Consider the following 14,996-nt stretch of genomic DNA (forward strand, 5'->3'; position numbering starts at 1 on the left):
GGTTGCTTTCAGTCTTGCTTTTGCAGATGCTTTGAAGCTGTGGCTGCCCTAGCTCTTACAAGCAGGTGCTCTCATTCATTTTTAAGCCTCTTCTTGCTTTAACGAGCACAGGGATACTGCCTCGGTGTCGGTGCACAAGCAAGCTGAGAGGCCGGCAAAGCTGGCTGCTTCTGCTAGAAGCCTGTGCTGCCGGACTCGCAGCAGGACGGGTAGGGCAGGGTAACCTCCAGCTGAGGGCAGGGTGGGGGTCACGCAGCCCAGGCAGCGCATCTGTGGCTCTGCAGAGCCCCCCAGAACGTACAGCCTGCCCAGGGAAGGGAGGCGGGGAGTTCCCTGAGCATCCCTGTGCGGGGCCGGTGCAGGCCAGCGTGGGGTGTTAGCTCTGCCTGGTTTGTACCCCAGCTATGTTGGAAAGTGCTGTGGCTATGGGGGTGCAGCACCCCGGCAGGGCTGAGCCAGGCTGTGCTGCAGTGGCTGCTCCTGGGCTGCCATCTCCCTGCAGCCTGTCCCCTGACTCTCGGGGAGTCGAGGGGGGCAGTTGCGACGGAGGAGTGCCTGCCCCACAAGCCACCCAGCACAGCCCCATCACCTGGCGCTGACCTCAGACGTGCAGCTGGGAGGGCTTCACACCTTTCTCCAGCCTTTTTCTTTCCTCTAGCTGGTGCGGCAATGGATGCAGGTGAGCCAGCCTGCTTCTGTCTGTGTTGCAGGGCTGTTATCTCCTGCCCAGCTCAGGCCCTGGCAGCTGGCAGAGCCGGGGCTTGGCATGGAGGATATATATTGCATCTCTCCCTGCCTGAGCTGAGTGCACTGCGGGGCTGGGGGCTCAGGGACGAGCATGTCCCTCCTAACAGGGTGTGCTTTTGCTGTTCCTGGCCAGGTGAACACAGCCATGCATGAGGCTAAGCTGATGGAGGAGTGTGATGAGCTCATGGAGATCATCCGCCAGCGCAAGCAGGTCATCGCTGTCAAGATCAAGGAGACGAAGGTAAGGAGGACTGGCTTGTGTATCCACGGTTCAGAGGTCCTCTCCTGTGCCCATGGGGTGGCTGGTGCAGGGTCTGCCCTTCCTGTCTGGGCACAGCCCAGCAGTTTGGCAGCCCGTGATGCTGGGGTGTCCCAGGCACACACAGGGGCTGCTAGCAGCCTGTATTGCCTTGCCCGGGAAGGAACTGCTATGGGCAGCCATCGGTACACACAGCTTTGCCTCCCTGCTGCTCCAAATGGTGTGCATGTCCCGGTGTCCCTTGCTGCTGCTGTCCCCAGGGCTCTTCTGCTGAGGACAGTGCACGAACTTGACATGGCTGGAGGAAGGAAGGGGCGTTGATTAGCATGACAAATGGGTACAGTTGCTTGGATCAGTCCAGACAGCTTCCTTAGGGCTTTTCTAACACCATGGTGCTAATATAATAATGTAGAATTAATATTGAAGGGCCATCCAAACCTGGCACTGCAGATAAAGAAGAGGCTACATGCTCTGCATTGCAGCATAGCTGTAGATGAGCTGGTTTCTCACCCTTTTCTTTGTGAGGGGGTGTTTGGACCCTTCCTCCAGCGGTCTCAGGTGTTCTGGCTTTTCCCAGTGGCTTCTGTGCGACGGGGAGAGGCTGGAGGGATGCCCACGGGAGTTTACAGCACACTTGCACAAGCCCTTTGGCTTTCTTACTGAGCTGGAATGTGCATTAAGGTCCAGCTCTGCATCCATCAGTGCCAATAGCTAAGCCAGGGAGCAGCATCAGCCCAGATACAGATATTTTTTTTGCAGGCAGAAGTTTGGGAGTGGGTTACACTGCATGTGTACACAAGAGAGACGACCTGCATGGCTCTTGGACACCCTCGGCAGCAGTGGAAGCTTTAAGATGCCTGCTTTTATCCCAGTCACTTCAAGGAACATATTTTATGTAACGGTGCCTTCTGCTGGTCCATCTGTCTGTCTGCCTCTCACTTCCCACCCTCTCCCCCTGATGTCTTTTGACCATGTTGTCCCGTTTCAGCCATACTTGGCAGGGAGCTGGAAGGCTCAAAGATGTTACTTTCCTACAAACTGGCAGCTGGGTAGAGGAGGGAGGCCCTGATTAGTGCCCAAAACCATCAGCAGAAACAACCCGCAGCTGCTTGTAAATTGCCAGGGTAGGAGCAGCAAGCTTGTGCCCGCATAGCTGCAAACCCAGTGCTGCACCACTGGGAGATGGATGTGGGGATGGCGGTACTGGCAGTATGGGGGAGGGGACTGCATCTGGTTTCCAAAGTTACCTGGCAACTGGAATAAGCCTCTTTGCTGATGAAATAGGGCTAGAGATGGAAAAGTGCGAGTTTGCAGCACTGCAGTGCCCCTCCGTAGCCCCCTGTGCTGCAGGTGCTGGCTGCAGGGAGGCTGGGCAGGTTTCCTTCATTGGTTTTGACACCTCTGAGCAACAGTTGCCAAGTGTGAAGGGGAAGCAGCCTTTCTGAGCAGCCCCAGCCACAAATACCTGAGAGTTTAAAAAGCTCCAAACACAAAAGAAAGGAGGAAGTGCTGGAGACTGTGGCTGGTTTGAAGTGCTCCAACTGCAGTGAAAAATACTGCTTTCCTGCTGAATTGCCATTTGGTTTTCCATTTGTTGTGGGCTGCTCTTCCTGAGAAATGGCCCGATGGATGCATGGAGCAGCCCAATCACAGTGGCACAGGGTACTGGGAAGAGTGGCAGCCCCAGGCCTGAGAGGGACTGTGTATGGAGGCAAAAATGTTGCGACCGCGGTTTGTGTCCAGCCAGAGAGCAGCCCTGGGAGGAATGGGCTGCTCCGTTCTGGGGCTGCTCTGGTAGCTGGGAGGTGGAGCCACTCCGGCTCTGCAAGGCAGCGAGAGGGATGTAAGGACCAGAGCAGCTGCCTGAAGTTTATGCTTGGTCATGGGTGGGAGCGAGGGATGCCAGGGGAAGGTGCCTGGCAGATGGCGCCTCCTGTGCTCCTGGAAGACGCGCCTTAGAGGTAAGGAAGCCATGCCCACACCGGGTGTCTTTTAATCCAGTAATCCTAAAAAAGGATTTGTCCCAGATGTGTCGTGCATGTGTCTTTGGAAACACACCAGAGATTAGATACCGGGGAACCCACGTGCAGCTCCAGGCTGGGATCACACCTGGCAGGGGTCAGGTTTGTGCACTACTGGGGCTTGGATACCAGCGCCTGAGGCTGGGCAGCATCCCATAACCCATGCTGGCCCTGAGGTGGTGGGGGTAGGTGGGAAGGACCCAGGAGGCAGCAAAAATCACTAGGAGGATGCAAGAGAAGGAGCAGGAAGGAAGCAGGCAGCTGGGCTGCCCTGAAGAGCACTCTGCCAGACACGGATCCAGCTGCAGGTGCCAGCACCCGTGTCACCCACTCAGGGCACCGCAGGTGCTGGTGTCACAGCCCGGCCCAGCTGGCCTGGGGCCAGGGCACCTGCACCTCCTTTTCCCTTAGCCACAGCGGATGCTTTGCCTGGGATTAAAGCTGCAGGCTGCCGTCATTGTGGGGATGCAGCCGAGGAGAGCTGGGTCCAGGCACACCAGTGGCTCCTGGAAGTGATTGTGGTAAAGGTAGGGGCTCTCCTGCCTCTCCCTGCCTGAGGCCGACAGCTACTCCAGAGCTTGCCAAGTCCTCCCTCGAAACAAAAGTCGTGTTATTTCTCCTCCTTATGCTCCTTTTGATAATTCTTTTCTGACAAGCTTGGTCATAAAATGAACCATCCATCAGCCAATTAAGCCCCAGCAGGAGAATTGCTTCCTTTTGCAAATTGCCGTTTTGAGCTGTGCCTGCCTGCTGCTAGCGAAGATGAGCCCATGCTTGTCCCCACTATGTGCCAGTGGGGCACGGCTTGCTGCAGCGTGCCACTGCCTGCCCTCATCCCCCGGGATGCTCCCCAGGGTGGCAGCTCTCTCTGTCCCCAAGTCGTTGCTGAGGCGCTGGGAGTTGCAGAGCTCCTGATCGGTCCGAGAGACCCTGAGGTGTTGAATGGACATGTCCCTCCTTGTGCTCTAAGCAGACATGGAGTGACCTGTGCTGCTTGTCTGACCCCCTTGCTTGGATGTCATTCATCCAAGCCAACATGTTCTTACTTAGAAACAATCTTGCCAGTGTGGTGGGAGCGAGAAGGACGTGAGAAGCAGTGGCCGTGGAGTGATCCATGCCATCATTCAAATGTGTGTCGCTGACTTTGTCCATCCATGTCTTATCCCATAAGCCGGCCAGGTGCCCTGCTCTTTGCATGGCTTCCCCCAGCCTCCCCAGACACTGGCACTGGGATGAGCTGGGTGTCTGTGGGATGTGCTGGAGGGAAGGAATGTTGTGCCGAGGGACCTAGGCAGGCTGGAAGAGCTGGGCCCATGTGAACCTCACGAGGTTCAACAAGGCCAAGTGCAAGGTCCTGCACCTGGGTAAGGGTGACCTGTGGTATCAATACAGGCTGGGGGATGAGTGGGTTGGGAGCAGCCCTGCGGAGAGGGATTCGGAGATGCTGGTGGATGAAAAAAGGGACATGAGCCATCAACGTGCACTCACAGCCCAGAAAGTCAGACGTGTCCCAGGTGCATCACCAGCAGCATGGCCAGCAGGTCAAGGGAGGGGATTCTCCCTCTCTGCTCCGCTCTGGTGAGACCCCCGGGAGCACTGCACCCAGCTCTGGGGTCCCCAGCGCAAGGAGGACACGGACCTGTTGGAGCGGGGCCAGAGGTGGCCACAGAAATGGTCCGAGGTCTGGAACCCCCCTGCTAGGAGGAGAGGCTGAGAGATCCGGGGTTGCTCAGCCTGGAGAAGGCTCCACGGGGAGACCTTGCTGCGGCGTTTCAACATCTGAAGAAGGGCCGAGAGAGACTTTTTACCAGGCCTGTAGCGACAGGACAAGGGCGACAGTTCTGACCTGAAGGAGGGCAATTCAGCTTGGACATAGGGAAGAAACGTTTTTCGATGAGGGGGCTGAGGGACTGGAGCAGGTTGCCCAGAGAAGCTGTGGATGCTCCATCCCTGGGACTGGTGAAGGTCAGGCTGGGGCGGGGGGGGGGGGGAGGGAGGGGGTTGGGCATCTTCATTCATCTAGTAAGAGTTGTCCCTGCCGGTGGCTGGAGGGTTGGACTAGATGGTCTTCAAAGGTCCCTCCCAACCCAAACCCTTCTGTGATGCTGTGTTTGCAGACAGCCTCGAGCCCCGTGGATGCTGGGGGGTGGCGGTACTGCCAGGGAGATGGGGAGCAAGGCCAGGTTTCGCAGGACAGCCGCAGGAGAGTGTTGGCTGTGTGGCAGCTTGCAGGGTGCTGGCAGGGGTGTTTCTGGATTCACAGCTTTATTTGCTATCGCTGTAATTCAAACTATGTGTGAGTGTTAAGTGTTAAGTCAACAGCGAGTCGGAGCCCATGACTTCTTGCTGCGGTGGAAGCAGGCTGCATGTCTGGTCCTGATAACAGTGGTGGCAACAAATCCAAGTGTCACGCAGTAACAAGTGGAACAAGCACTACCTGCTTCATCTGGTCCTGCTTCCAGCTGCCAGCATGCCAACCCTGCGTGCATACATGGCAGTGCTCCTGGGAGCTGGCAAGCTGGTGCATAGGGAGCAGAGTGATTAAACTGTCCTGATGTACTCTGCTGCCTCCTCCCCCTGCCCCTCTGTGCCTACCTCCATCGCCCAGCTGCTGCTGGGCTTGCAGCTTGGCTCTGGGACCCATGGCCGTGGTGTGGTCAGCCCCATCCAGGATCTTTGTGGGTGCAGGGAGATGCTGCAGCCCCACATCACACTGCGGGGACATGGGGCAGGGAGCTGATGTCCTGCAAAAGCCTAGGAGAAGGAAGAGGGAGAACGTGCAGGGTACTTTGGCCACCTAATGGCTCTGCCACTTCTGCCAGCAAGTGACAGCTGCCTGGCCGCATGTTGTTACCTCCCAGGTTTAACCTGAGCTGCTTCGCTGCTTGCATGGAGCCTGCACAGGGCTGGCTGGGGCCAGTAAATGTCACAGGATGGGTGCCAGGGTCTCGCAGCTGTTCCTGCCAGATGGATGGAGAAGGCAGGTACCAAGGGCGTCATCACCTCTGACGAGTGATGTCCTCGCCTCCACTGCCAACGCAGTGGGTGCTTCCCCAGGGATGCCTCACCCTGGGTGCCTTTGGAGAGCTCACAGTGCTGGCTGGAGGATGCTCGAGTGTCCTCCCCTTGCCAGTGATTCACCCCAAGGTCCCCTCCTGCTGCAGCCTGGTGTGCTGCTCCGTGGTCGGCGCTGGAATGAGTGCAGCCGGGTGGGTGCCATGCTGGGCCCACAGAGCTCCATCACCGGGCACCCAGCCGTGTCACAGTGCAATGGAAACCCTTAGGTTTTGGGGAGGGATGGAAAGTCATGGCTTTTTCTTGGCTTGATGTGCTCAAAGCTCATCTGTTGGCTTTTCACCCTTGGTCTTGTTTATTTTGAAGTCCTGCAGAGGTGCCGGGGGCTGTGGGAAGATGCCCACAAGTCGTGCAAGGGGAGCAGGGCCCTGCTGTCAGCCAGGGGATTAGCATGCTACTCAAATGTAAATGCACTGACAGCACTGACACCTTGAAAGAGCAGCTTGAGCAGCCTCCCATCACCTTCAGGAGCTCCTGCTCTCGCTTCCTGATGGATTTGCTGCAGGGCAGCTGTGGCCAGTGAGGAGCTTCAGGAGCTGCTGTCACGATGCCTTCATGAGGCCTGCAGAACGCCCTGCTCCCTCGTTAATAAAAGGAAATACTCTGAAGATGCACAGATGAGCAACACGGTGTACCAGTTGCTCCTTTCGGAGGTGGGCTGGGAGAGCTGCGGGTGGTCGTATGGAGCAGAGAGGACACGGCTAAAGCTCTGCCATCACATTCTCACAGGATAAGTCCAGCATGATGCTCAGTCACAAGCATCAGCTAAGTAAGTGAGAGGAAATGGTGTCTGTGGTTGGTGCCGCAGGCGTGCGGGAGGACCGCTCGTTTCGGTTTAAGACATTTGTGTGATGCCATTCAGGAGAGCCTCATGTGGGATGCAGCTGCGGAGCATGGGGCAGGGATCTGAAGCAGGATTTATCATGTCAGAATCTGCTGTTTCAGGTACTCCCAGTCCAGCTCCATCTGCCGAAATGTGTTTTCCCCTCCCCTGGGTGTCTGCAGGATCCTTTGCTGCAGATGCACACAGGAACAAGGCAGTGGGGATTTATATTCCATTAGCAAGTGCCTCATTGTCCCTCTCAAGATGCTTTTCCAGATACAGAATTACTTCTAGCTTGCCTGTCAGTGCAATTCCCAGGGTGCTGATTCACCCCCTTTCTTCTGTGTTTTCGTTGGTGCCAACGTAGGGCCCAGGACTGCTCCTCCCAAATCAAAATACTGCCTCTGGCACCAGCAAAGCATCAGAGAGCCAGAGAAGTGGTACAGTGCGCTTTAACATGTGGTATTGACCTCAGCCAGCTCGAGGCATTCCTGAGCTTCTCTGTGCTCCCAGCATAAACAGGAGAACTACCCTACAAATCTGTCGGCTCCTCTGTAACCCCCCTTTTCCCTCCACCCTGCTTCTGATGTGAAGTCGGTGCCAGGAGTGGCTGCATGAGCGTGTGTTCATGTAGAGACAGGAGGGCAGGAAGGGGGTTACGTCTCATGATTATTTTGTTGCCAGAGCCGTAGACCCTACAGAAATATGACCATTGCTACGCATGAGCAGCTTCAGGGCTGACCTGGGGCTTGTGCCTGCCTTTTCTTTAGCTTCACCCTGGCTGCATGCAGGAGGTGGGAGTTTCAAAGGTGGTTTCCCTAGTGCTCCAGCCCAGCATTCCCAAGACTTGGAGATTTTGCCTGAGAAATAGTTTCTCCTGGTTTCTTTGCTCTCCTCACTGCTGCTGAGCATTGGTACTTTGCAGGAGAGGGAAGAGGTGCCATCAAACCTGTTCTCTTTATTCCTTAATGGCTTAAGCCTAAGGTAAAGCCATCAGTAAATATCTTCTACAGAGCTTTGCAGGGAAAGGGCCGAAGCGTCAGAGGTGCTTTTCCCTGGAGTCACTTCACGTCCCCTTTTGAATGGTGGCTGGGCCAGGTCTGAGCTTCCACCAGCCACGGCAGAGCCCTCAGCCCTGGCCCCCAGCATGGGCTGTGTCGGACTCACAGGACACCTGGGTGGCCGGAGACAGCCCGTTCAAGCCACATGCACTATTTTTGGGTGCAAACTGGCGCTTGGGCTGGTTTTGCAGCTCCTGCTTCCCTGTGTTGTGGGTAACTCCTCTCCTGTTCTTACTGCAGCACCTCACCTTTAATTGCAAAACAATTTGCGGCTGCAGATGTCATGTTTTCCAGCAGCTCTGCTGGGGCTGAGCCAGCATGAGGTTTCCTTGCTCTGTGCTTTGCAGGAGCGCTCCTCTCCCGGCCACATCTACTGAGAACTGGCACAGGGGGGATGATGTTGCATTTGCACGGGAGGAGCAGAGAGAAGATGCATCACTTTCCTACGCTGATCATGCGTGGGACCCTTAGAGCAGTGCGGAAGCTTTTCCCTGGGGCTTTCCCACCCACAAGCAAAAATTAACATGGAAAAAAATAGAGAAAAGAGGGGAAAAAAAGGAGAAAAGAGAGCATTGCTGCTCTTCCTCCCCGGAGTCTTTGGAGACATTTCCATGCTGTTTCACTGCTCCTTGCATCCCCTGAGCAGCCCCTGCATTCGGATGGGGTTTGCTCTTCGCTTTTCAAGCGACACCTTTGTTCCCCTCTGCTCCTCTTGCAGGTGATGAAGCTGCGGAAGCTAGCCCAGCAGGTCGCTAACTGCCGGCAGTGTCTCGAGCGCTCGACGGTCCTCATCAACCAGGCAGAGCATATCCTGAAGGAGAATGACCACGCACGGTTCCTGCAGACAGCCAGAAATGTGGCCGAGAGGTGGGCTGGCACTGGCACGCTCAGCTTAGGACTCCAGTGCTGCTGGAGTGTCCCCTGGTCGCAGGTCCCTGCCCAGGGACACTCCATCCTACCCCCTGCAGCCTTCAGCCCTCAAATAAATACTGGGGTCTGGGGTGTCACTGGTTCCCATCCCTCACCAGACAGGAGTTGCATGGCAAGTCCTAGCGAAGCCAAACACCTACTGTGGGAGCAAACATCATTCCTGGGGCAGGAGGGATGTGGTGGAAATGCCAATCTGAAGGGAACCTGGCAGGCATTCAGGGCTGGGATCCCCTAAGGACAGAGCCACCCCACTGCTCTGGGGACCTGTCCCCAGGCCAGGTCACTCTCCTGGGACAGGAGCAGTGGTCAGTAGGCAAAAGCCGGTTTCCTGACTGTAATGTCACCATGAGGCTGCTTGCACCCTTTTAATCCCCCACCTTGTCGCTGTCAGGCATCAGGAGCAGTGTGCACCCTGATGCGTATTGATGGTGTCTTCTTTTCTTTCAGGGTCGCCATGGCAACTGCATCCTCTCAAGTTCTGATACCAGATATCAATTTTAATGATGCCTTTGAAAACTTTGCTTTAGATTTTTCAAGAGAGAAGAAGCTGCTGGAGGGGCTGGATTATCTAACCGGTGAGTGCACAGGTGCTCCCGTTGCCTGCACACCACACCTTCCCTGCAGCCCCCTCCTCTGCACCCAGCCGAGGGCCGGCAGGCGTATTTCAAAGCAAACCAGTTTGCCATTCATTTTCACCACTAAAGAGTGCCTGGTTAGCTGTGGCAGAGCAGAGGCTATGCTGTCACCAGGACTGACGTATCCCCAGCCTCCTGTTGCACTCTGCCTCGCCTTGGGGACAGTGGAAAAGTTCAGAAAGCAGGTCAGAAATGACCCCCTCCACGACCCTGGGAGGAGGCTGATGCCCATGAGGATCCGAGAGGGTCGATTACAGAGAGGCAGTGGTGAATTAATCAATTACTGTACTTCTAACACACTGCATCCTTTAGCATTTCCCTTTTGCTGCCCCTTTTGCAGATCTCATGGTGATAAATTATGAACTTCTGTGGGCAGAAACCTTGCTGGGCCTCTTGGTGGTGCCTTGGTGCCCACAGCACAGGCTAAATGCTGCTCTCGCCCTTGCCTGGGGCGACGCGGGCTGTTGGGGAGCAGCCCTGCTGCAGCCAACTGCTGTTGAACCATGCAGTGTGCTGGAAAAGCAGGGGCAGGGGTGAAAGCTCCGGAGAAGCGAGGACATCCTTACTTACCAAAACCTGATTTTCTTTATTGTGAAGCACATCAGCTTGCAATGAAAGATTAACAACAAACGTGCCTGGAACAGTTATGGGACAGTTAGTCCACAACCGGTGCTAAGAAGTTAGGTGGATTTTGAAGTGGCTTCTCAGCTCATTTCAGGATAGAGGTGTCAGACCTGATGGAAGCAGCAGCAAAACCCCCTTGTTCTGGCATGCCTGAAAACACGCTGGCCCTGGATATTTTGTTACGTCACTAAAAAGTTTAGTTAAGTGGGAAACACAATGTTGGATAAAATGAGACAGTTGTTTGTGTCGAGACTGCTCCCTGCATGAACCTATCTCTATCCTTAAGGGAGAAAAAAAGCCTATTATATTAAGAAACTCACCAAAATACGTTACCTGTGATCTTCTGCAGCGCCAAACCCGCCATCTGTCCGAGAGGAGCTCTGCACAGCTTCCCACGATACAATCACTGTCCACTGGATCTCAGAGGACGAGTTCAGCGTCAGCTCCTATGAGCTGCAGTACACCATCTTCACCGGCCAAGCCAACTTCATCAGTAAGTCACCGTGCACCAGCTCAGTTTGGGGGGCCGTGGTCCAGTTTGGGAAGAAAAAGATGCTTGGAGAAAATCAGCAGGTTTGAAGGCTGGGAATTAAGGGAGGAAACTGCAGCGAAGGATCTGACAAGGACATTGCTTAGGGCTGTAATCAAAGTGATGGGGACTGCCCCATGCTGGATTGTTTTGCCCTGCACTTGGTGTCCGCAGCCTCTGGCTTGGTGAAGCATTTGGTACGTGAGAGGGTCTCATCAGTCCCACAGCTACCGTGTCTGTACATCCCATACAGCGCCCTGGGATAGTACGGGCAGGGTGGTGCTGGCTGCTCTGTGGGCTGATAGTTAAGCATGATTTATATACCCTCCATAACAATATAGAGGCACGTCTCTGGGTAATTCTTCCTGAAAATAACTGCCATACCTAATTATTTTTCCACACTGCCACAAATTTGCTTGGCAGGAATGGGATTTGAGGACCAAGGAGGGCTCTTGTGGAGGGGCTGGGTTGGTAGCTAATCACTTCAGAAGCACTGTGGTCAGACAGCAAGGAACCTGCATCTCAGGGCGCGGCATCCAGCTCCCCTGGGAGAGCCTGGGCTTTATAGACTCTGCGGTGCTCAGCATATTTTCCGTGCCATGCTGTCTTCTAGTGCAACAGGACAGCTTTAAAACAGCTTTACAGGGGTGATCCTGCCCCCAGGCTTGCCACAAGGTCAGGACAGCAACCTCTTATATGCAAAGCTCCCTCCTGGATATTTGTTATTTGATGAAGACTATGGTAGTTATGGGGGGTTTAATATTACAAATATTTCAACAGTGCATTTAACAGCTGGCTCCACCTTTTTGGGGGGGAGGTAACGGGGTCCAGAGACATCCGGGTATGGATGGCTGGTTGCTTGTGAGGCGCTCTCGAGTGCCTGGTGTGTGTTCAGCCAGAGCGAGCAGGAGAAAGCAAGCTGGTGAATATGGTGACTTCGAAGGGACGCATTCTGCCCTGGTCCTGCTGCCTAAGTGCGATGGAAAACACAAGCAGTGAAGGAAGCAGAAGCAACAAAGGGAAAAGAAGGTGCTGGGACACCTGTTGCAAACTGGGGGAGGTAGAGCAGCTCTGGCAAAGCATCTTTTTGTCCCGGCCTCCTCCTGCCACTCTTCCAAAGGTCAGGACTTTAAAACCCAGAGCTGTCCTCCAGGGGCACCCCGGCCACACGCAGGGGCTCCGTGTGCCGCTGCTCATTGGCATCACTGTTAGCTGAGGGGTCTGTGCCCTGGAGGACCCCTACCAGCCCTTTGCAGCACTGTGCCGGCCAGGGCCAAACGTGGTCTCAGGGCACGGGGCCGTGCCGGGCACAGCTGAGCTGTCGCTGTCGCAGGCAGGGCTCTGCCTGCAGCTGTGCCAGGGCTTCGGGCGGCTGTGCCTGCCCCTGCAGTCCGCCGGCCGGCAGGTGGGAGCTCTGCCCAGGGGTAGCCAGGCAGAGGCCCTCAGACATCCCAGATCAGCTGAAGGCTTGAAGATAAAATGAGCCAGAAATTGCCTGGGGATCAAAACTAAAGGAATGTGCCAAATGTCTGTTTGATTTCCTCCCCCTACACCTGAATTGACCAAAAGGAGACTCAAACTCCGGGCTTTCTGGCACCGTGGCTTATCATTAGAGCTGGTAAACTGCAGGTTGGAGAAGCTGGGGCTGGAAGCTGTGACCCCCTGCTACCCCCGAGGACACATGCATCTGCTGCAGGAGCTATGTAGTCTTCCTCCTCGTTCATTGTCAGGAGGGTTTATCTGTAAAAGAAAAAGCTGGGTTGGCTGTCCTTGCGGGGAAGGGGGTTCTTCGGGTGAAGAACACAGAGGTGCAGGGAGAGAAGAGCAGTTTGGCCATAAAGCCGAGGACTGTTTGCCAGTCTCAGTGGCAGTGGTTAATTCCTTTGGGTGCCCGGTGAGTCCTTGTGGTGTCAGAAATACATACCTGTTATGATTTCTTGTAGCGTTGCCTTTTCCTAAAATTGGAGGGGTTTGCGTTCTGGAGGAAAGTTAATCTGTGGGCTGGGTTGTAGGAGAGAGTCCAGGGAAAACACTTGTTTCATATGAGAAAAAAATATCAATGTTGTAATGGGAGAACAAAAGTATGGCTTCCAGTTTGCCATCCTGAAGTAGTGGTTTGGAAGAGCACAGCACACCATGGCATGGCTCTTGCAAGGAAGTTTTACTCCTGGTTTTCTTTAGTAGCACTTAACTGTGGTAGGAAGTGCTGATGAAATGCTTTGGAGTGGGCTTTTTGGGCCACTGACGGTTTATCTGGCTGGTCAGGAAGACGTCGGCGCTGGAGGCGTAGTGTCACGGCGCAGGAAGGCTGCAAAGTGCACTTTCAAATATGCAGGAAGCTGCCAGAGAAAGTTTGCAACTTTTGAAGCCAGATAACGCTTGCATCCCCAGCCTTGGCAGGAGCCTTTGCCCTTATTTTGGAAAACAAGATGATTTATTTCCCCTCAGTCAGAGGTTAGTTACGGAACCCAGTGCTACAGCGGCTAGATTGCCCCCGCACAGTTCCCCTCTCCACCCCCCGCCGTGACATGTTGTCTCCAGTGTTTTGTCCTCCTCTGAAAGCCTGGAGGGTCAGCAGCCTCTTTGGCTCCGTTCTTAGATGGCCACCAGCATCCACCTCCCCTGCACCTGCCAGCTGGGGAGGAAACATGGGCCCTGCTGGTATCACCGAGGTGTTCAGGTGGGGCGGGACACCTGACGGTCTCTGCACTGGCCCTGCGGGAGCTGGGCAACTTGGAGCTCGGTCAGGTTGCCCAGGGCTTGCTTCCTGAGCATTGAGCAGCCCCAAGGATGGAGAGCGCCCAGCTCTCCGGGCCCTGCTCCAGCATGTCCCCACCCTCAGCCAGAAGAATTTTTTCCTTATCTAACCAGGATTTCCCCTGCTGCAACTTGTGTCCCTGCCCTGGGACTACTCCCCCCCAGTGCCAGGGCCCCTCGGGGAAGGGTCTGGCTCCCCGCTCTCCCCACATGCCGCTCCAGTTGTGCGGCTCAGGCTCCAGTCCATCGAGGGGCTTGGAAATCAGTCACCTACCCACCCTGGGGGCTGTGTGGGTTCGGTACAGGCACTGGGAAGCAGGGGGGCACGGAAACCACAGGGGTGATAAGCAGCAAGGGCAGCTCTGGAAGAAAGCCCAGAGGGGCACACGCCAGGGGGGGTCTTCCTTGGCCCTCTTTGGTAGATCTTCATAGGAGGAGTAAAGAAAATACCAGTTAACATCTTGGAGGAGAAAATGAATAATATATTGTCACTTGAAATAACACAGTCAGGTCTGGGTGATGAGAGTGTTTGAGTCCTGGCTGAACTCATGCATGAAGAGACACTGGAGATGGTGCGCTAGGGCTCACCTGCCAGGAGCACGCGGAGGCTTCCCACGAAAGGAAATACCTTTGCAAAGAGCACACAGTTGGCCTGTGGAAACCAGCCCCTTCACACTCTCTTTAAAGCCAAGAGCTCGGCAGGAGTGGGACATTTTTATGGATGACGAAAACTGCAATAAAAAGGATTTTTTAAACATTTGGCAAGGATAGAAGCTCTCGGTCTTCAAGGCCAATCCCTTCTTGGTCGTTTTGGGAAAGAAACATGCTTGGGAGGCCAAATCATTCCCAGACTGTCGTCTCTCAGCCACCTTGTCCTTTCCGATGAAGGACTCAAAGCTGGTCCTTGTCTGCAGGGAGGTAACACCTACCAGAGCTTGGCTGAAAGCTGAGTGCTCCGATGAAAGCAGCTCTGCGCGCAGGATGCAATTGGTATCACATCTGTTTTATTTTCTACTTCAAGTAATGTTGCTCTGCTCCCCTAGGCCATTTCCACATATATTTTAAACCAAATCCATGCTGACAATGACTGCCACCTGCCCTTGTCCTCCGGCTGAGCAAGCCACCGGAGAGAAATAAACACCCCAATGTAAGCCTTAAAAGAGGAGGTGTGGAGCGTTTTCCAGGCTCCTGCCTTCCAGCCATGCACATGTATGCTGGCAACAGGAGGTTAAAAACCCTGCTCCAGTCACCCTTGATTCACAACCCGCTCCGCATATATCGCTTCCCCTTCGCCTCCAAACCCACTGGATGCAAGAAACTTGCAGCAACTGCTTCTGAGCTTCCTCCTTATTCTTGTGGTTTATAGCAACAGTCCCGTGCTGTGACAGCTGCCCCAGAGCGTTTCCTGAGAGCCCAGAGCCGCTGTGTGCTGCGGTGGGTGGTCCTGGGCACCCGCTGCCCCCAGCCCATAGGTGCCAGTGATGGTGGTCGCTCCTGATTCCCACAGCATCCTTTTCCCCTGGTGCTGGCTGCTC

General features: G+C 55.0%; 1 protein-coding gene across 1 annotated transcript in view; it reads left to right on the top strand.

Annotated features, from left to right (window-relative positions):
• The window catches only part of MID2 (midline 2), a 113,961-nt gene that overhangs the window by 86,091 nt on the left and 12,874 nt on the right, over positions 1-14,996 (top strand). Inside the window, exons 4-7 of the mRNA XM_056359903.1 lie at positions 881-988; positions 8,705-8,853; positions 9,364-9,491; positions 10,525-10,668. Coding sequence (XP_056215878.1) covers positions 881-988; positions 8,705-8,853; positions 9,364-9,491; positions 10,525-10,668 — 529 coding nt within the window. The remainder of the gene's footprint in view (positions 1-880; positions 989-8,704; positions 8,854-9,363; positions 9,492-10,524; positions 10,669-14,996) is intronic.

Source organism: Falco biarmicus, chromosome 14 (assembly GCF_023638135.1).
Source record: "Falco biarmicus isolate bFalBia1 chromosome 14, bFalBia1.pri, whole genome shotgun sequence".
NCBI lineage: Eukaryota > Metazoa > Chordata > Aves > Falconiformes > Falconidae > Falco > Falco biarmicus.